Genomic DNA, 22,274 nt, shown 5'->3' on the forward strand with positions numbered 1-22,274 from the left:
AGTCAGACAGAGTCCTGCATGCGCCCGACCGGGATCCACCCGGCATGCCCACCAGGGGGCGATACTCTGCCATCTGAGGCGTTGCTCTGCTGCAACCAGAGCCATTCTAGCACCTGAGGCAAAGGCCACAGAGCCATCCTCAGTGCCCTGGCCAACTTTGCTCCAATGGAGCGTTGGCTGTGGGAGGGGAAGAGAGAGACAGAGAGGAAGGACAGGGGGAGGGGTGGAGAAGCAGATGGGCGCTTCTCCTGTGTGCCCTGGCCAGGAATCGAACCTGGGACTCCTGCATGCCAGGCCGACGCTCTACCACTGAGCCAACCGGCCAGGGCCTGAGAGTTTGCTTTTTATCCACTGTGCCACCGCCTGGTCAGGGTGAGTTTGCTTTTTAAAAGGGCAGCTTCTCTGCTCCCTAGCTAGTTCCAAGGACCTGGCCTGCCCCATGGCCTCCTCTTCCCTTCCTCCTTCCTCCCTCTCATCCTGCAGGTGTGTCTTCATGCGGTTGGCCACCATCTGTGTGCTGGTGTTTACCCTGGGCTCCAAGATCACATCCTGTGATAACCTCTCCTGTGAGCTCTGTGGCTACAACCAGAAACTCTACCCGGTGAGACCGAGGGAATGGGAGCATCCTGCTGAGTGGGTCATTTTGGAGCAATAGCCTCAAGGTCAAGAGAAATGCCTTGAAGCCATGAGTTCGCATCTCAGTCGAGCTACTTTCTCACCATGTTGCACCAGACACTTCTAAAGGCTTGAAAACTCAAGTTTGTGCTGGAGCTCAGAGGCACATCAGCTGATAGCCTCCAGCAGCAGCAGGATCTGGGGAGGGGATGGGCACTGGGAGGAGCCTGAGAACCTAGTTTTCTCTGCCCTGCGTTGGGTCTCACTGTCTCTCCTTGTTTTTGGTTTCAGTGCTGGGAGACCCAAGTTGGGCAGGAAATGTACAAGCTGATGATATTTGACCTCATCATCATCTTGGCTGTGACACTTTTTGTGGATTTTCCTAGAAAGTAAGTGTGAGAGGTAACCCAATTATCTCTTCCACTCCTCCCACCCCTGCCCCAGCTGAAGGACCCTTTCACAGCTGCTCTCCATAAAGTGCAGGATAATTCCACAGTCCTGGGAAACCACTGACAACCACTGTCAGTGGCTTCAGACAATTCCAGGTCATCAACCCCATAGTCCATTAGCCACCCCCAAAGGCAGTGTGAAGATTGGAAATGGCGCTGCTTCCCATGGGGTTTCCATGGAGATGACTTCCTTTCATTAGCCCGGTCAATGAAAACCCTCCAGACCTCAGTGGACACCACATTTCCCAGCACTGCTGTTTGCTAGTCATGTGACCGTGGGCAGGTAATTTAAGGTCTGTGTTTATTTTCCCACCTGTGAAATGGGTACAGTAGCAGTACCTGCCTCACAGCACTGTGATGAGGATTAAATGAGAAAACACAGATGAAAGAACTAAGAACACTCCAAAACTCAGCAAAACATTGACTAGCACCATGATGGTTATCATTAGTGTGCTGTTATTTTTAAAAAAAATTATTCTCAGCATCTCCTTGACCCTTAAGTGAAACACTGTTCACTTAATGGCTTTTTTTGCCCAGATGTACAAATTCTGTAAGCATGTCAAAGGTCCAGTAAGCCCTTAAAAATGAACATTCAGGGAGAGAAGATGGCAGCGGAGTAGGCGGATGCACAGACACCCAGCTCTCAACACCAAACTGGAATACAAATCAATTTAGAAAAAATCGGCCCTGGCCAGTTGGCTCAGCAGTAGAGCGTCAGCCTGGCATGCGGGGGACCCGGGTTCGATTCCCGGCCAGGGCACATAGGAGAAGCGCCCATTTGCTTCTCCACCCCCACCCCCTCCTTCCTCTCTGTCTCTCTCTTCCCCTCCCGCAGCCAAGGCTCCATTGGAGCAAAGATGGCCCGGGCGCTGGGGATGGCTCCTTGGCCTCTGCCCCAGGCGCTAGAGTGGCTCTGGTTGCGGCAGAGCGACCCCCCGGAGGAGCAGAGCATCGCCCCCTGGTGGGCAGAGCGTCGCCCCTGGTGAGCGTGCCGGGTGGATCCCGGTCGGGCGCATGCGGGAGTCTGTCTGTCTCTCCCAGTTTCCAGCTTCAGAAAAAAAAGAAAAGAAAAAATAATTTAAAAAAAAAGAAAAAAAAGAAAAAATCAGCATGAAAAACCAACACTGAACTGCAAGAACAGCTCTCAAAAACCAAGGAGCAAAGAGGAAGCCACAATAATCCTGGTAAGGAGTGCCTGAATCTCCTCTGCTTACAGGAAGGGAAGGAGGGGGGTGAGGCTGAGAGCCCAGAGAGGATTTCACAGAGGAAAAAGAGCAGAAACTACTGCTCACAGCCACTTACCTGGCGACCAGGGAGCAAGGTGGGTTGAAAAGACCAGCTTATCTCCCAAGTGGAAAAGACAGGGAGAGGGACAGACTGTGAGGGGCTAAGGTATGCAAGAAACAAAATAAAAAAGCTCACTCATTCGTGCTGGAGGCGGCCATAGCTGGGGGAGGGACTGAACCTTTCACAAAACAGAGCTGAAGTGCTTCCGGATCAGAGATCTCCGGACATCTATCCAGCTCCAATCAGCACAACAAGACACAGCTGAAAACAAGAAGTGGGGAGGAGGGGCAGTAACTCAGGTCTCCATGGAGATCTGAGATACACCTCCCCCTACTGAAGCTGAGAGAAAAAACCCTGCCCCCAGTGAGATTAGTTGGAGGAAGAGACCTTCAGCGTCTCAGGTTACACCCACAGCATTCCTGGATACAGTTTCAAGGAAGCCCCCTGCTGAGATCAGTTAACAAGACTATCACCTGTTAAGAAAACAAACAAATCAAGACTTCAAAGCTGCCCAAATCCGAAAGTGGATTACAAATAATAGCTGATACCAAGCCACGAAGACCTAAAAATAACACAACTGAAAACTGGAGGCAGACAACACCAAGCCTAGACTCAATCAACTCTACAAATAAAAAAAAAAAAAGAAGAAGAAGATGAGAAAACAAAGGAGTGCAATCCAAATGAAACCACAAGAGACACTTTCGAGAGATGAACTGAGTGATATGGAAATAATCAAACTTCCAGATGCGGAGTTCAAAATAATGATTGTAAGGATGCTTAGGGATCTTAGAACAACAATGGAGGGGGAGTTTGAAAACCTAAATAAAGAAATAGCAAGTATAAAAAAGAATCAGTTGGAGACGACAAATACAATATCAGAAATAAAGACCACAATGGAAGGAATTAAAAACAGGATAGATAGAGCAGAGGATCGAATCAGCGAGTTAGAAGACAACTGGAATGAAGGCATGAAAGCAGAGAAGAAAAGAGAAAAAGACTCAAAAAGTCAGAGGAAACTCTTAGAGAGCTCTGTGACAACATGAAGAGAAATAACATCCGCATCATAAGGGTTCCTGAAGAAGAAGAAAAAGAACAAGGGATAGAGACTTTGTTCAATCATATCATAGCTGAAAACTTCCCTAAATTAATGCAAGAGAAACTCTCACAAATCCAAGAAGCACAGAGGACTCCATTAAAGAGAAACCCAAAGAAACCTACACCAAGACACATCATAATTAAAATACCAAAGCTAAGCGATAAAGAGAAAATATTAAAAGCTGCAAGAGAAAAAAAAGTTATCACCTACAAAGGAGCCCCCATAAGGATGACATCTTACTTCTCAACAGAAACACTTGAGGCCAGAAGGGAATGGCAAGAAATATTCAAAGTAATGCAGAACAAGAACCTACAACCAAGACTACTTTATCCAGCAAGGCTATCGTTTAAAATTGAAGGAGAAATAAAAAGCTTCCCAGACAAAAAACAACTCAAGGAATTCATTACAACCAAACCAATGCTGCAGGAAATATTAAGGGGCCTGGTGTAAACAGATAAAGTGGGAAAAGAATACAGAAAAAAAAAAGAAAAAGAAAAAGGAATACACCTTTAAAGAAGAAAATGGCAATAAACAACTACATATCAATAATAACCTTACATGTAAATGGATTAAATGATCCAATCAAAAGACATAGGGTAGCTGCGTGGATAAGAAAACAGGACCCATACATATGTTGTCTACAAGAGACACACCTTAGAACAAAAGACACACACAGATTGAAGGTAAAAGGATGGAAAAAAATGTTTCATGCAAACGGAAATGAAAAAAAAGCTGGGGTAGCAATACTTATATCAGACAAATTGGACTTTAAAACAAAGGATATAGTAAGAGATAAAGAAGGCCACTACATAATGATAAAGGGAGTAATCCAACAGGAAGATATAACTATTATAAATATCTATGCACCTAATATAGGAGCACCCAAATATATAAAACAGACTTTGATGGATTTAAAGGGCGAGATCAACAGCAATACTATAATAGTAGGGGATTTCAATACCCCACTAACATCACTAGATAGATCCTCAAGAAAGAAAATTAACAAAGAAACAGCAGACTTATTGGAAACACTAGATCAACTCGATTTAATAGATATCTTCAGAACCTTTCACCCTAAAGCAGCAGAATATACATTCTTTTCAAGTGCTCATGGTACATTCTCTAGGATAGACCACATGTTAGGGCACAAAAGTGCTCTCAACAAATTTAAGAAGACTGAAATCATATCAAGCACTTTCTCCGATCACAACGGCATGAAACTAGAAATGAATCACAGCAGAAAAGCTCAAAAATTCTCAAACACATGGAAACTAAATAGCAGGGTGTTAAATAATGAATGGATTAAGAATGAGATCAAAGAAGAAATAAAGAAATTCCTAGAAACGAATGACAATGAGCATACAACAACTCAAAATTTATGGGACACAGCGAAAGCAGTGCTGAGAGGGAAGTTCATAGCACTACAGGCACACTTTCAGAAGCTAGAAAAAGCTCAAATAAACAACTTAACCCTGCATCTAAAAGAATTAGAAAAAGAACAGCAAGTAAAGCCCAAATGTAGTAGAAGGAAGGAAATAATAAAGATCAGAGCAGAAATAAATGACATAGAGGCTAAAGAAACAATACAGAGGATCAATGAAACTAGGAGCTGGTTCTTTGAAAAGGTAAACAAGATTGATGCACCTTTAAGTAGACTCACCAAGAAAAAGAGAGAGAGGACTCAAATAAATAAAATTAGAAATGAGAGAGGAGAAATAACAACTGACACAACAGTAATACAAAATATTGTAAGAAAATACTATGAAGAACTGTATGCCAAAAAACTGGACAACCTAGATGAAATGGACAAATTCCTTGAAATGTACAATCTTCCAAAAATCAATCTGGAAGAATCAGAAAACTTAAACAGACCAATTACACCAAAGGAGATCGAAACAGTTATCAAAAAACTCCCAACAAAGAAAAGTCCGGGGCCCGATGGCTTCACAACGGAATTCTACCAAATATTCAAAGAAGAACTAACTCCTATCCTTCTCAAACTATTTCAAAAAATTCAAGAGGAAGGAAGACTTCCAAACTCCTTTTATGAGGCGAGCATAATTCTGATTCCAAAACCAGGCAAAGACCACACAAAGAAAGAAAATTATAGGCCAATATCTCTGATGAATATAGATGCTAAAATCTTCAACAAAATATTAGCAAACCGGATCCAACAATATATGGAAAAAATCATACACCATGATCAAGTGGGATTTATTCTGGGGAGGCAAGGCTGGTACAATATTCGTAAATCAATCAATGTGATTCATCACATAAACAAAAAGAAGGAGAAAAACCATATGATAATTTCAATAGATGCAGAAAAAGCATTTGATAAAATCCAGCACCCATTCATGATCAAAACTCTCAGCAAAGTGGGAATACAGGGAACATACCTCAACATGATAAAAGCCATCTATGAGAAACCCACAGCCAACATCATACTCAATGGGCAAAAATTAAAAGCAATACCCTTAAGATCAGGAACAAGGCGGGGGTGCCCCCTTTCACCACTCTTATTTAACATAGTCCTGGAAGTCCTAGCCACAGCAATCAGACAAGAAGAAGAAATAAAAGGCATTCAAGTTGAAAAAGAAGAAGTAAAACTATCATTATTTGCAGATGATATGATATTGTATATAGAAAACCCTAAAGTCTCAGTCAAAAAACTACTGGACCTGATAAATAAATTCAGCAAAGTGGCAGGATATAAAATCCATACTCAGAAATCAGAAGCATTTTTATACACCAACAATGAACAGTCAGAAAGAGAAATTAAGGAAACAATCCCCTTCACAATTACAACCAAAAAAATAAAGTACCTAGGAATAAACTTAACCAAGGAGACTAAAGACTTGTACTCGGAAAATTACAAAACATTGATAAAAGAAATCAAGGAAGATACTAACAAGTGGAAGCATATACCGTGCTCATGGTTAGGAAGAATAAACATCATTAAAATGTCTATATTACCCAAAGCAATTTATAAATTCAATGCAATACCAATTAAAATACCAATGACATACTTCAAAGATATAGAACACATATTCCAAAAATTTATATGGAACCATAAAAGGACACGAATAGCCTCAGCAATCTTAAAAAAGAAGAATAAAGTGGGAGGTATCACACTTCCTGATATCAAGTTATACTACAAGGCCATTGTACTCAAAACAGCCTGGTACTGGCATAAGAACAGGCATATAGATCAATGGAATAGAACAGAGAACCCAGAAATAAACCCACAGTTCTATGGACAACTGATATTTGACAAAGGAGGTAAGGAAATACAATGGAGTAAAGACAGCCTCTTTAACAAATGGTGTTGGGAAAATTGGACAGCTACCTGCAAAAAAATGAAACTAGATCACCAGCTTACACCACTCACAAAAATAAACTCAGAATGGATAAAAGACTTGAATGTAGGCCGTGAAACCATAAGCATCTTAGAAGAAAACATAGGCAGTAAGCTCTCCGACATCTCTCGGAGCAATATATTTGCTGATTTATCTCCACGGGGAAGTGAAATAAAAGACAGGATAAACAAATGGGACTATATCAAACTAAAAAGCTTTTGCACAGCTAAAGACAACAAGAACAGAATAAAAAGACAAACTACACAATGGGAGAACATATTTGACAATACGTCTGATAAGGGGTTAATAACCAAAATTTATAAAGAACTTGTAAAACTCAACACCAGGAAGACAAACAACCCAATCCAAAAATGGGCAAAAGAGATGAATAGACACTTCTCCAAAGAGGACATACAGATGGCCAATAGGCATATGAAAAAATGCTCAACATCACTAATCATTAGAGAAATGCAAATTAAAACCACAATGTGATATCACCTTACACCAGTCAGAATGGCGCTTATCAACAAAACAACACAGAATAAGTGCTGGCGAGGATGTGGAGAAAAGGGGACCCTCCTGCACTGCTGGTGGGAATGCAGACTGGTGCAGCCACTGTGGAAAACAGTATGGAGATTCCTCAAAAAACTGAAAACCGAACCGCCTTTTGACCCAGCTATCCCACTTTTAGGAATATACCCCAAGGACACCATAGAACGGCTCGAAAAGGAGAAATGCACCCGCATGTTTGTGGCAGCATTGTTCACAATAGCGAAGATCTGGAAACAGCCCAAGTGTCTGTCAGAGGACGAGTGGATTAAAAAACTTTGGTACATATATACTATGGAATACTACTCAGCCATAAGAAATGATGACATTGGATCATTTACAATAACTTGGATGGACCTTGATAACATTATACGGAGTGAAATAAGTAAATCAGAAAAAAAACTGAGATGAATCCATACATAGAAGGGACATAAAAACGAGACTCAGAGACATGAACAAGAATGTGATGGCAACAGGGGCGGGGGGGGGGGGGTTGGGGGAGGGGGGAGGGGGTGAAGAAGGAGAGAGGGGTTAGGGGAGGGGAGGGGCACAAAGAAAACCAGAGAGAAGGTGACAGAAGACAATTTAACTTTGCGGGAGGGATATACAGCACAATCAAATGGCAAAATAATCTAGAGATATTTTCTCTCAACATATGTACCCTGATTTATCAATGTCACTGCATTAAATTTAAAAAAAAAATAAAAAAAATAAAAAAAAAAGATTCTGAATCTACAAAAAAAAAAAAAAATGAACATTCAAAAAGGAACTGTCCTTTAAAAAAGTATACAAATATGACATGAATATGTGCTTATTGTTAATTTTTAAATATTTAGAATTTAAACAAACACAGAAGTCTGGGAGAATAGTGAGAGTTCTTGTTTGTTACCATACCCCCTAACTCCGCAATCCCACCCCACTCCTCAGAGATGGACGTTGTTAATACTTTAGGAAAGATCCAGCAGTCCTTAAAAATAGAAGCACTCACTTGCATAAATACATATGTAAATAGACACACAGTCTTACTAGACGTGCTCATTTTTCCTCCTTAAAATGGGATCATGGTATATCCATGTTGATCTGCAGCTTGCTTTTTTTTATCTCCCATAAAGACAAAATATCATGAACTTTCCATGGGAGGACACATGGATTTCCCTCATTTATTTTAAGGACTGTATAATATTCCACTATGTCCATGGCTATAATTTGTCAATCCAGCCCCTATTTATGAGCATTAGGTTGTTTCCAGTATTTTTGCTAATACGTGGCAATGCTGTAGTGAACAATGGTGTGTGTTTATCTCAGGCCCCGGGTCCTTGGGCATCTGTAGGAAGCCTCTAGGATTCTAGCATGCCAGGTCATAGGGTCCTCATAAGGCATTTTCTTCATGGATGCACATGACACTGTGGACTGAGTGGCAAGCCAGAGTGCAGATACTCCTCATGTTACTTATTGTCACCACAACTCTGTGAACTTAACTGTGTTTTAATCTCCCCATATTCCACAGATAAGAAAAATAAGCCTTGTCTAAATATATTTGGCTGGTCAGTTGCAGATCTGAGACTCAGACCTTAATGATTTTGGAATTCACTGTATTTTGCATCTACTCTAGACTTGTGATTGACCAGTTTCCATGAAAGACTCTATGTGGAAACAGGCCTGATTTTGTGGACATGGTTCCGTGGCCTTGGAAGACACTGGTGGTCCAAGTGAGAAATGGTCTCATTTGTTTCCAGGCTCCTGGTGACCTACTGTTCCTCGTGGAAGCTGATGCAGTGCTGGGGGCAGCAGGAATTCGCCATTCCCGATAATGTTCTAGGGATCGTTTATGGGCAAACCATATGCTGGATCGGAGCCTTTTTCTCCCCCCTTATCCCTGCCATTGCAACCTTGAAACTCATCATCATCTTTTATGTGAAGGAGGTAAGGAGAGGTGGGTGTGGTGGGCTGATACTCTGTACCACTTTTGACCTTGTGTGGCTGCGTTCAGCACACATATTCGGAGCTCACCCACATTCTGTCAGACATATCAAAATTGCATTCCTTATTTGTTTGTTTTTTCTGGAAAAAAGATTTTCACATTTATATAATTTTGAGAGTTTTGTTAAGCATTGTCTTGCTCCTGTGGTTTAAATGTTGTATTTTTATATGTAACTCACTAAGAGTTGAGTTGCAATTGAACGATCAGTTGACAGGGGTACATTTTGGTAATGTTTGACGAAATGCTTATTAATTTAAATTTTGTAATTTTTTGTTTGGATTTTGGAGCCAGTGAATTTATTTGGAGGGCTCAATTATTCGTGTAGGTCCTTGAACAGCTCATAGGCCCTAGGCATTTGCCTGAAGTAAGTGCTTAATGGGTAAAGTGGTCCTGCATATGATTAACCTATCTGGGCTATTAACCAGACTTCTCTTTTCCTTATTAAAGAGGCAACAGAGGCTCAATGTTAAGCATTTAAACAATACAGATATAATATACAGTATACAGTAATCTTCATCCCTTCTTCCAGAGGTACCCTCTGTTAACGAGCCCAACATTTATTGGTTACCTCTAATCCCAAGGCCTGGGGATTCCAAAATGGAAATAATAATAGTATTAATAATAATGACAATAATAATAGCGAATACTAATAACACCATCTGCCCCCACTCTGCCAAATTCTTAGGAAGCTAAAGTTCTGAGAGGTCAAGTAACCAGTCCAAGGTCACACAGCTTATAAATGACTCCTGGGATTTGAATCCAGGTTTATCTTACTCCAGAGCCACTAACGTGGTAGGTAAGCAGGGCCTTGAATTGGGCCAGACTTTCTACCTGGATGTTTTGACCTTTGAAGAATGTTCTGATGCTTTCGTTTGGAAACTTCAAATGGCTGAAGTCACCAAAGGAGAAATAGAGAAGAAAAACACTCACAGGAACTTTTTCCTTTGACAGAAAATATTGGTTGGCCAGTGGCTTTCTAGTGTGCAGCACAGTAAGGCAGTGCAGGGGGATGTGCTGGGTTAAGGGCGCTGGGCTGAGTTCTGGCATTCACTCCAAGCTTGACTGACCGGCTGCCCCCAGACCAGACACTGAGCGTTCTTGCTACTCAGTGCCCTCTGCTCACAGAGGTTCTGGCTGCTGATGAAGTCAGAAGAGCTTGGTGCCTCCACCCAGTAATATAGCATTTAAAAATATTAAGGAGAAATATTATGCCTGTTACTATACCTCTCTCCGCCTCCTTACTCAATATTTCCTTCAAGTCTTCTTTCCCTCAATGGAAATGTTTATTTTTAAATATTGGAAAAATAAACATGCTATAAAAATTCAAGTAAAATATCTCTTAATTTATTATAGATTATTGTAGATACACTTAATACACATTTAAACCCCTGTGAAGAATACTTTTTTAAAAAACTCAAATGAGCCTGACCAGGTGGAGGCGCAGTGGATAGAGCAATGGCCTGGGGCACAGAGGATCCAGGTTCGAAACCCCGAGGTTGCTGGCTTGAGTGCAGGGTTGCTGGCTTGAGCATGGAGTCACCAGCTTGAGTGTGGGATCATAGACATGACCCTATTGTTTCTGGCTTGAGCCCAAAGGTCGCTGGCTTGAAGCCCAAGGTCGCTGGCTTGAGCAAGGAGTCACTGGCTCAGCTGGAGCCCCTGAGTCAAGGCACATATGAGAAAACAATCAATGAACAACTAAGGTGCCACAATAAAGAATTGATGTTTCTCATCTCTCTTTTTCCTGCCTGTCTGTCCCTCTCTCTCTCTAGCTAAAAAATAATAATAATAAATAAAATTTTAAAATTAAAATAAAATCTTAAATGAGATTATACAGGACAGAGTACCGAAATCTACTCTTTTCATTTTACAAGCCCTCATAGCATGTAAAGCTTGCTTTCTCATCCCTTCTAGGGGCTACATGGTATTCCATTGTATGAGTGTAATTTAAGGACCGCTCCCACCACTTGAGAGCTATTCTGGTTGCTTCCAATTCAGTTATTCCCTATTATCAACAACTGTAGCAGTAATATCTACATACATGTACTTTGGCCCAATGTTGGGGTCTGGATTAAATATTTTTCATTTTGACTTATATTGCTGACTGCACTCTAGAAAGTTAGACCAATTTACATTCCCATTCTAATGCTTGGATGTGCTCATTTATTCTCAAGGAAGCTGTACTTTTAACTCTTCCTCTTTCTTTCTCTCCCCTTAGATGAGTCTTCTTTATACCTGCAAACCCTCCCCAAGGCAGTTCAGAGCATCCAATTCTAATTTCTTCTTCCTGTTGGTGTTGTTGATTGGCCTGTGTTTGGCAGTAATACCACTGACAATCAGCATGGCACAGTAAGTACCACTTTGTTTTCTAAAACATTTCCCCACTTCTTCACATGGTCCTCATTTATGTTAAAGGGACCGTTGCATTTTCTATGGGCTTTCCTCACAGTGCACCACCTTCAGGGGTCAGGTTATTAAGTTGCTCCTGGCTGAGCCCAGCCCACCCTTGTTTTGGAAGCTCTCTCTGGTTGCTGGAATGTCTTGGTCTATTTCTAGAATTTGGGCTTGCTGGGTGGCCATTATTTTCAAGAGTGCCAGTTGGGTCTGTCTTATCCAGCTCCTTTTTCCTGAAACTTCTCTTCTCATCCCCTCTTGGATTATTTCTGATTATGAAAATAATACATGGTCATTGTAGAAAACTTGGAGCATAGGAAAAAAGAAAAAGAAAAAAGTAAGAAGTCACCCATAGTCCCTTCACGTTGGTTGAGGCGTTGCACTTAGCAAGCATTTATTTAACGCCTTCTGTGTACCAAGCACTGTGCTAGATGCTAGGGGTGTAAAGACATTTACCGTATGACATAGGAATGCAGGGTCTGGTGTGGAATTTGGGAAGAGCAGAAACGCTCAAGACTAAGGATCAGAGTTCAGGTTTCAAGCCCCAGTGGTGCCACTTTCTAGGTGTATAGTTGTTTATACCAGAAGGCAACAGAGTAAATAATTTAGACTTTGTGGGCTATAAAATGTCTATAAGCAGCCACAGGCAATATAGAAACTAATGAATATGACTGTGTTCCAATTGAACCTGGGACTTCCACACACCGGGCTGATGCTCTCCTGCTGACCCAAACGGCCAGGGCCTACACAGAACGTTGTGATGTGAATGTAGGCAACTCTTTGTGGGGCTTAATTTAATTTCCTTCCATCATAATTTTATTTTTTCCCTACTTTGTACTTTGAAAATTTCCAAATCTATGGAAAAGTTGAAGAAATAGCCACAGTGAAAACATATACCCTTCAACTGGATGTCCCAGTTGTTGACATCTTGTTACATTTGTTTTCTTTCTCTCTATGCATACATTGTTGTGTGTGTGATGAACCAATTGAAATTAAGTTGTATAGGCACCAGGACATTCACCCCTAAATCCTTGAGCATGCATCCCCTAAAAATAAAGACATTCTCCTACCTATACATCCACAATAACATTGTCACATCTGAGAGAATTAATACTAATGTCATATCCTGCCATTTTCAAATTTCTCCAGTCGTCCCCAAATAGTCTTTCCTAGCTTTATTTTAAAATGAAGATCTTTCAAGTTTTACCCATTGCCCGTAGTTATGTGTTTTTAGTCTCTTTTAATCTTTGATTCTTTTTGAAGAGTCCAGGTCAGTTTCCTCACCCCCTAAATGAAAGACTAGAAAATAAAATTGCCACATCCTGAACTTGTCTATTTTCTCGTGGTGTCCTTTAACTTGTTCTGTCCTGGATTTCCTGTAAATCGAAAGTCAGGGCTAGAGACTTGATAACATTTTAAGATATGCGTTTTTGACCAGAATATTCCAAGAAGGCCATGAGGTCAGGCCGCTCCTCACTTCTCGCTGTTTACTGTTAACAAAGCCTTGTGGGCATGTGCAGGAGGAGCCCTCAGCCTGGGAGCGCGCCTCACCTGGGCTCCTTGGTCTGTGTGTCCCAGCAGCATCCCTTCCTCGAAAGCTTGTGGGCCGTTCACCAACCTCAACACCACCTGGGAGGTGGTTCCCAAGACGGTGAGCACCTTCCCCAGCTCGCTGCAGTCCCTGGTCCACGGCGTTACGTCTGAAGCCTTTGCGGTGCCTTTCTTCATGATCATCTGGTGAGTGGGACCCACCTGGACCCCTGTGAGTATTTCCCATTGAAGCAGCTGGGTGTCTTTCCACTGGGAAACGGGACTTGCTTGCTACCCCCTAGATGTGACTAAGCCCCTCTGAGCCTCACCTTCCCATCTCTAAAGAAAGCATAATAATTTTAATTCTTTCAGAAGATCACTGAGCAGGGTCAGTAAGATCCCACATATAAGGCACTTAGCCCAATGCCTGACATAAAAAACCTAATAAATGCTGCCTATTATTATTACTGATTATTCACAAAATCGCTTGCTTTTTGAAAAAGAAAAACTTATGATTGAGCAGAGAACAGGGCATAAACTTGAACCTTGGCTGTACCACTTAGAAGCTGTGTAGCCATGGGTCATGGCGTATCTTTTCGGAGCCTCTGTTTCCTTGCCTGGAAAGTGGGGATAAGAATGGCACATACCTGTTAAGGTTGTGACAGGAAAGAAATGTGATCATACACATAAAGTGCTTAGCAGAGGACCTGGCCAGTAACGACTCAGTAAATGTCAGGAGTTATATGCAAGGGTGATGAGGGTCTTTGCTGCACAGTGATTCGTTTTGTGTAAAAGTAATTCTAATCGCAAGTGTGTATTGAGGGCTTACTATGTGCTAGGCATGTTCTAATTACAGTGGATCCTCATTATTCACGGATTCAGTTCTTTTTTTTCCTGTGTGCCAACTCACTGAAAGATTTTTGAAATCACAAAATCGGTACTCACGGCAGTTTTCACGTTCACTTGTGGATGTGCACAGAGTAGGGAAATTTCTGAGTCTCCTGGTGTGCACTGTCTTAGTTTGTTCCAGCTGCTATAACAAAATGTCACAGGCTAGGTGGCTTATAAACAACAGAAATTTATCTCTCCCAGTTTTTGTGCCAGATGGACTCTCTTCCAGCTCATAGACTTCTCACTGTGCCCTCACAGGACAGAAGGGGCCAGGGAGCTCTGTAGAGTCCCATTTACCAGGGCACTAATCCAAATATGAGGGCTCCATCCGCATGACATACGGCCTCCCAAAGGCCCTGTCTTCTAACACCATCACATTGGGCATTGGGATTCTAGCATGTGAATTTAGGGAGGGGACACAAATATGTAGACCATAGCATGCACCTTCCCAGCTGAGGTTGAGCAAGGCCATAAGTATATTGCCATGTTATTTCTGTTATCATGCCATAAACAAGTGTCCTCTCTATAGTCTATTTAGGGCCATGTTGCTTTCATTTTATGTGTTTGGTAGGTGATTTCACTGTCTGAAATGGCCCCTCACATAGTGCTAAAGTGCTGGCTAGTGTTCCCAAATGTGAGGAGACTGTGTTGTGCTTTACAGAGAAAAAAATGTACATTAGACAAGCTTCATTCAGTCATGAGTTGCAGTGCTGTCGGCTGTCAGTTCAGTGTTAGTGACTATTAAATGTCTTTAAACAGAAACAAGGTTATATGTTGATAACCTTTTTCAATAAGCAGGAAACATAAGGCAAGTTTTTAGTCAGTTGACAAAAATGGAGTGACTCCGTATAGGAACCTAAGCCTGTATTTCTCCTAAGGGCATTGGTTCAACATTCACTAATTTGGTGTTCCTGGAGACTTTATAGACTGCCACAAATAACTGGGATTGTAGCTTACATGTACTAACTCGTGAAATCATCACAATTACCCATGATGAAGACGTTGTTACAGGAAAACACCACCATAATACAAGAAGTGGGGGGGAAAATTCACTTGTTTAAGGCAGGATCCCTTGGATGAGATTAAGAAAATGGGCTGGGGGAGCTGTGCAGCCAACCAGCCTGGAATTCCGTGGATTCTGGGATTTAGCTAGTCCGTCCTGAGTCATTCACCCCAGCTGTGTTTTGGCTGGCACCATCTGGTGGTGTTTACCTGATCTGGCTTCAGCATCTCTGGGGACCATTCTTGTCCTTGCCCGTGGGGACTCCCAGAAGAGTGTCATTGATATCAGTAATTCCAGTGGTTCTTTCTGGGGAGACTAGACAGGAAACCACCTCCCCTTCATAGAATGAGTTTGCCTGATGCCTCCATTCCACATGCCCCACTCCCCAAAGATAGAACTTCAAGCACCCACTTCCCCTCATTTGAGATTTGGGGCTGCACAGAAAACAGGAACCATTTGCTAATTGCTTTTATTTAAAATTGTATTATCTTAAGCTTGATATCACTAGGTTCTACTGTATTATCCCCATATTACAGCTGAGAAAACTGAGGCCAAAGAGCTTCCACAATAATCATTCACCCCTTTGGCTGTTTCTGATGCTCTCTGCTTAGAAGAGGTGTGGGTTTTCTTTTCTGAATTTCCTAATGAGTAAAAAACATTCCAGGAAAAATCTGTCAGGTTGTTTTTTCTAGTGACCTTCAAATGGTACAGACTCCCAGTGACCACTCCACCTTGTGTTGCAGCCTCGTTATGTTTTATTTCATTGCCCTGGCCGGAGCGCACAAGCGGGTGGTCGTCCAGCTCCGAGAGCAGCTGTCCCTGGTAAGGAAGCACGCAGGTCTGGGGGGTCGTGGCTCGGGACATTCACCCAGGACACCTAATAGAAAATGGCACTTTTCCCAGGAATGTTAATGCTCCCCTCACCACCACCACCCAGAATTCTGCCTTCAGGCCAGGCCTCCCCAACTTCATTCATTTACTGACTCATTCATTTCATATATATATACACACACACACACACACACACACACACACACACACACACACACACATATATGTGTGTATATATATATGAAGCATTATCTGTGCCTCATGCAGTGCTGGGATATAGTAGTAAAGAAGGGAGACAAGACTGTCAAGCAGTTGAAGAAAAAAGATAAATTCTGATAGCAGTTATTGCTCTGAAGGTAATACAAACAAGGTAGAGTGACAGGTGGGCCACTTGCTGCTGTAGATGGTGGCCCCTGAAGGCCTCTTTGAGGAGGTGACTGACATTGTAGTTGAGACTGGAATGATGAGAAGGGGCCGAAGGGAGGTTTTGGGGATGAGAGTAACAGACAGAGGCTACAGCGAGGGATGACATGGGGCCCGGCAGGAGGGCAGTGTGACTGTTAGGCAAGATCATGCCGGGACTGCATCCAGGTCACAGCATAAGCCTGACGGCTCTGCTCAGAAGTCTGGGCGTCATTCTGAGCACCATAGGAAGCCACATGAAGATGTGGTAAAAGTCTGATGTACATTTTAAAAAGAGTATTGGCCACTCTGGCCAAGGGGCTCTGGAGGGAGCAAGAGTGAAAGACACAGACTAGACTGAAGGCCATTACAATCGTCCAGTATTTAGAATCCTTAGTCTCATGTCCGACAGGTAATTTATTAGGTCGAAATAATGGCATTTGTTTCCAAGTATATTGATGTGCTCTTGAACCTATTTCCTTTTTTTTAAGGAAAGTCGTGACAAGCGTTATCTAATCCAGAAACTAACAGAAGCCCAGAAGGATGTGAGGAACTGACGACGGATGGTGAAGATGTCGTTCTGTGTTGCTTAGATACTGACTTAGTGACCTGCAGAACCTAAAAAGTCCACCTAGGTTTTAGGAGAAATTAAAAATATATATTTTTCTGGAGTTCGGGACTTCTCTGAAGGTGGCGTCATAATGTGCAGTTGTGGTGGCCATGTTTGTGTGACCCAGCTCCTACTTAGGGCTTTAATGACTTAGAAAAGCAGGTTTAAAAGCAGGTCTTTGCCTGTTGACCAGCCACTCAGTGACTACCAAAACTCTGACTCATGAAGCCAGTTAAGCATTTACACCAAAGACGGCAGAGAGACCTTACATATTTTTTAAGAGCTTATTTTTTTGCCTTCTAATGTGAACTGTAGAGGTCATCTGTTCATGAGGGGTAGTTCTTTTTAACCAGGTTCTAGGGGTTTAGGAAGTGTTCTTTGAGAAATAGTGACTCCTTTGAATGGTTCTGTAGACTCAAAATGAAACCTGATTTTTTTTTTTAATGAAGAGAAAGACTTGAATCATGATTTCTGGGGACAGGTGGTAGGAACATGGAGAGAGGATGGCTAGCTAGTTTCAGCCCCGTGGTAGTAATATGAGAAAAGACGTTCTGGATGTGTAAGTTAGGCAGTCTGTGAATGTCCTAGACTGAGCCTCATGAGGAGGGGGACTGCTGCAGGGTGGCAGTGATTTCTGAGCTGAACCTTATTACTCAGGCAGAAGATCCCTTTCAGGGGCTGGATGTGCACAAGCCTTTAGTTCCCGTCTAGGCTTGAATTCAGAGACTTAGCAGAGAGCCCTGTCCCATAAAAATTAAGAGGCAGACAAAGTTTATCTCTCAGTCTTCCAAATACCACCGTTTCCCTTTCTGCACTGAGGTCTCTATTTCTGAAGGACACTGAGCAGTTCAGAGCCACGGTGGAAAGAGTTGTTGAGTATTTATTTGAGTTGTGGGTCTATATGTACTAGTGTTTTGGGGATGTGGGTTGCAGCTCTGCCTCTCAGTCAGACCAGTCTGTGCAAGTGTACCAAATTCGACTGAATGTTATCTTAAATACACATATCCAAATTGTTAAGGGCTATTGTTGGTTTTCTTGTGCTTAAAATTTTAAACACAAGTGCCTTTATGTTACAAAACATGCAGAGTACCTCTTAAGATTTCTATTACAGTAAAAACCGTATGCAATAAATACCTCATCTGAAGCTTTCCACAACTGATCGATCTGAACTTTTTAACATAAGCCTAAATTATTGTTTAATGTAATAAGGTTTCCTTTCTGTACCTTCAGATCATTTGCAAAGTACTGTATGTAAGTTTTGTAACAGTCCGTTGGAGGCTGCCCTCCTTCACTGACTCATGGCCTGGGATGCCACGAGTGCAGGTTTCAGAAAGCTGCTGCTGTGGGGACATTTCCCATCCCCTCCACCCCTCACTTGAGAAAAAAAATGACCGCTATGACAAGCAAAGCAAGCTTACTCTGGCTTACACATTGCTGTCTTGTCCCTTTGCCCAGCCATGTACTGTCGTTCTGCAAAGTTAGTATGTATATAAAGTAACCTGAGTGATTTTTGTACCCATGAGACCAATGAGCTTCTTAAGCTTTTTCTGTCATAACATTTATGACTTTCTTAGTCTAATAACTAGTGTCATGGAATTTTGTGTCAACAAAGGGTCATTCCACCCTCAGTTTTTAAAAAATTCCAATTTGGGGCATTTCTCCCTAGTATATTTATAGATATATATATATAATGTTTCTACCTTCACCATGGTTCCGAGGATAGTCAAATTTTCTGTGTGTGTGTGTGTGTGTGTATGTGTGTGTGTGAGAGAGAGAGAGAGAGAAATGGGAGCTCTGTTTTCCTATTTTAAAACTGATACTGAAATATACTAATATATTTGTTTTAATTAAATGCTGCTAATTTGCATACCTCTTACATGAATGTTTTTATATAAAATATATGTATTTTGATAACTTTAATAACTTTAAGTGATGTCTGTATAATTGTTCAAGTGCAGCTGTCAATAACAAATGTGCATGAAAAGTAATGATTAAACAGTCTTGAAGGTTTTTCAATGTGATTGTATATATTTGAATTCACGGAGGTTTCTTGTCAATAATCTAGTGACTATGGAAAATTATAAGTTTGTAAAGTTGTTCTTTGCCTTTTCCTAGAATCAGAGAGAAGTATTTAATTATAGCAAATCATCTGATGAGAGTTTTTTTTTGTTTTTGTTTTTTTTTTATTTTTCCGAAGCTGGAAACAGGGAGGCAGTCAGACAGACTCCCGCATGCACCCGACCGGGATCCACCTGGCATGCCCACCAGGGGGCGATGCTCTGCCCATCTGGGGTGTTGCTCTGTTGCAACCAGAGCCATTCTAGTGTCTGAGGCAGAGGCCACAGAGCCATCCCCAGAGCCCGGGCCATCTTTGCTCCAATGGATCCTTGGCTGCAGGAGGGGAAGAGAGAGACAGAGAGGAAGGAGAGGGGGAAGGTGGAGAAACAGATGGGCACTTCTGTGTGCCCTGGCCGGGAATCGAACCCGGGACCCCTGCACACCAGGCCAACTCTCTACCACTGAGCCAACCGGCCAGGGCCCCGATGAGAGTTTTTAAGGCTCCTTGGTTCTGTTGAAGCTACAGGGGATGTATGTGTGTGTTTTAAACTTAAAATTCATAAAATTATTTCAAGCATTCCCAAAGGAACCACTATGATGGCTGATGATGTTTATTTTATTCTCCCAGATAATTATAATACATATTGAAGTGTGTATATATATATATATATAATATATATATGTATATAATATATATAAACATAATTTTTTTAAGTGAGAGGAGGGGAGATAGATAGACTCATGCATGCACCCTGACTGGGATGCACCCAGCAACCCCCCCCCCCACCCTGTCTAGGACCAGTGCTTGAATCAGCTGAGCTATCCTCAGCACCTGAGGCCAACATTCAAACCAATCAAGCCACTGGCTGTGAGAGGGAGAGAGAACGAGAAGGGGGAGAGAAAGGGAAAGAGAAGCAGATGGTGGCTTATCATGTGTGCCCTCCCCAGGAATAGAACTCAGCATGTCTGCACGCCAGGCCAATACTCCATTCATTGAGCCAACCAGCCAGGACCCAGATTGCCACTTTTAAACTTGGCAAAATTATTTTTACGATAATCACAGAGAGGGAAGGACAATGAGAAGAGAAAGAAAAATAGGTTGCTGTTCTCATTTATTTTTCATTTAAGTGTTTTCTTCTGTTATAAAAAGTTATAAACACTTCGATGGGCTGCATAATATTAACATCATACAAATGAATCTTTTTAAAAACACATCCCCTTTCTGCTTAACATTTCTTTTTTGTATTGTATTTTTCTGAGATTGGAAATGGGGAGGCAGTCAGACAGACTCCCACATGCGCCCGACCAGGATCCACCCGGCACGTCCACCAGGGGGTGATGCTCTGCCCATCTGGGGCGTTGCTCTGCTGCAACCAGAGCCATTCTAGCGCCTGAGGCAGAGGCCACAGAGCCATCCTCAGCACCTGGGCCAACTTTGCTCCAGTGGAGCCTTGGCTGCAGGAGGGGAAGAGAGAGACAGAGAGGAAGGAGAGGGGGAGGGGTGGAGAAGCAGATGGGCGCTTCTCCTATGTGCCCTGGTCAGGAATCAAACCCGGGACTCCCGCACACCAGGCAGATGCTCTACCACTGAGCCAACCAGCCAGGGCCTCTGCTTAACATTTTATTTTCAAATTTTCCTGATAATAAATAGCTGGGACATCCATAAATCTTTGTCAACATTTTTCTTCTCAGAGACAGAGACCTGGAAGCTCATAACATTTTAAGGCTTGGAGAGCCAGATTTATACTCTAGGGCTATACATGCGAATGTTACATCACCATCACTTTCACTAAGTACTTGGGTATAAAAAGCTATATAATAGTTCATCATAATTTTAAGCTATTGCAGTGTATTAAGTTAATTTGAAAACAACTAGCAAACTCAGTTATTTTACAATAGCAGTGTATCATAAATGTTTTACAGTATATATAAAACCTTAGGGCGCAAAATAGAAACTGAAGGGGGCTTTCCCACAATACCAACTCTCTGAAGTTACTAAAATTAATCATTTTGTTATATATCCTTCCAGATATGCATCCTTGATTTTTTTTTTGCCCTCACTTATATACTTTACACATTCAAAAAATTATTTCTGTTGGTTAGCTCCTTAGAAGTAGGATTGCTGTATCAGTGGATATGCATTTTTAAAACATTTCCAACAAGTTTCCTTCTAACGTTTTTATTTTTTAGAGCAGTTTTAGATTCACAGCAAAATTAAGAAGGTAAAATTAAGATTTCTCATATACCCCCTATCCCACACATGCATAGCCTCCCCCGCTATCAACATCCCCTACCAGAGTGGTATATTTGTTACAACTGATGAATTTAATTGACACATTAGATATGCATTATTTATTTATTTATTTACTGTGACAGAGACAGAGCGAGGGACAAGTAGGGACAGACAGGAAGGGAGAGAGATGAGAAGCATCAATTCTTCATTGTGTCACCTTAGTTGTTCATTGATTGCTTTCTCCTATGTGCCTTGACTGGGGGGCTACCGCAGAGTGAGTGATCCCTTGCTCAAGCCAGCAACCATGGGGTCATGTCCATGGTTACATGCTCAAGCCAGAGACCCTGCGCTCAAACTGGATGAGTCTGCGCTCAAGCCAGCGACCTTGGGGTTTTGAACCTGGGTTCTCTGCATCCCAGTCTGACACTGTATCCACTGGCCGCTCCCTAGTCAGGCAGATATGCACTTTTAAAAGTATGATATATGTTGCTAAATCTCTTCCCAAAAGTTTGCACCCGATATAAGTGCAACCACGAAAAATAACGTGTTTTCTGCAGAAAATCTAAAACTGAGAAAAGCATTAGGAATCAGTTTTAAGTAATCTGTGAGCCCCAATACCTAGAGATAACAACACTTGGCCATGTGGTGAATTTAATTTCAGCATATCATTTCTACTGTTCTGAAGTGGATGTAGGATAAAAAGAAAAAAATCTTTCCCATGTTGGTAAAATAAAGTACAATGGTTATGCCAATAAATTCATTCATTCATGGTCCTCTTTCCCTGGAATTAAGGTGTGAAAGCTTTATTTTACCCTGTCAGAGATGGGAGAGGTGATGAGGAAGATGGGTAAAAAAGGTGAAGGGATTTAGAAGTATAAATTTGTAGTAACAGAATAGTCATGAGGTTGTTAAGTACAGCATAGGGAATACAGTCAATTATACTGTAATAACTACATATGGTATCAGATGGGTTACTATCAATAGATTTA

The 22,274-nt window shown here is 41.9% G+C and overlaps 1 protein-coding gene across 5 annotated transcripts in view; it reads left to right on the plus strand.

Moving 5' to 3' along the window:
• TMC7 (transmembrane channel like 7) overlaps window positions 1–18,986 on the plus strand; it is a 61,727-nt gene extending 42,741 nt beyond the window's left edge. For 3 of the 5 annotated variants that reach the window (XM_066274723.1, XM_066274727.1, XM_066274725.1), the window contains exons 10-16: window positions 484–601; window positions 907–1,004; window positions 9,089–9,275; window positions 11,552–11,682; window positions 13,306–13,464; window positions 15,895–15,973; window positions 16,876–18,986. In XM_066274723.1, coding sequence (XP_066130820.1) covers window positions 484–601; window positions 907–1,004; window positions 9,089–9,275; window positions 11,552–11,682; window positions 13,306–13,464; window positions 15,895–15,973; window positions 16,876–16,941 — 838 coding nt within the window. In that variant the 3' untranslated portion in view covers window positions 16,942–18,986. Of the gene's footprint in view, window positions 1–483; window positions 602–906; window positions 1,005–9,088; window positions 9,276–11,551; window positions 11,683–13,305; window positions 13,490–15,894; window positions 15,974–16,875 lie in introns of those variants that run through there. The other 2 variants (XM_066274724.1, XM_066274726.1) reach the window with 2 other exon arrangements.
• Window positions 18,987–22,274: the final 3,288 nt, after the last annotated feature.

This window comes from Saccopteryx bilineata, chromosome 4 (genome assembly GCF_036850765.1).
Source record: "Saccopteryx bilineata isolate mSacBil1 chromosome 4, mSacBil1_pri_phased_curated, whole genome shotgun sequence".
Taxonomy (NCBI): domain Eukaryota; kingdom Metazoa; phylum Chordata; class Mammalia; order Chiroptera; family Emballonuridae; genus Saccopteryx; species Saccopteryx bilineata.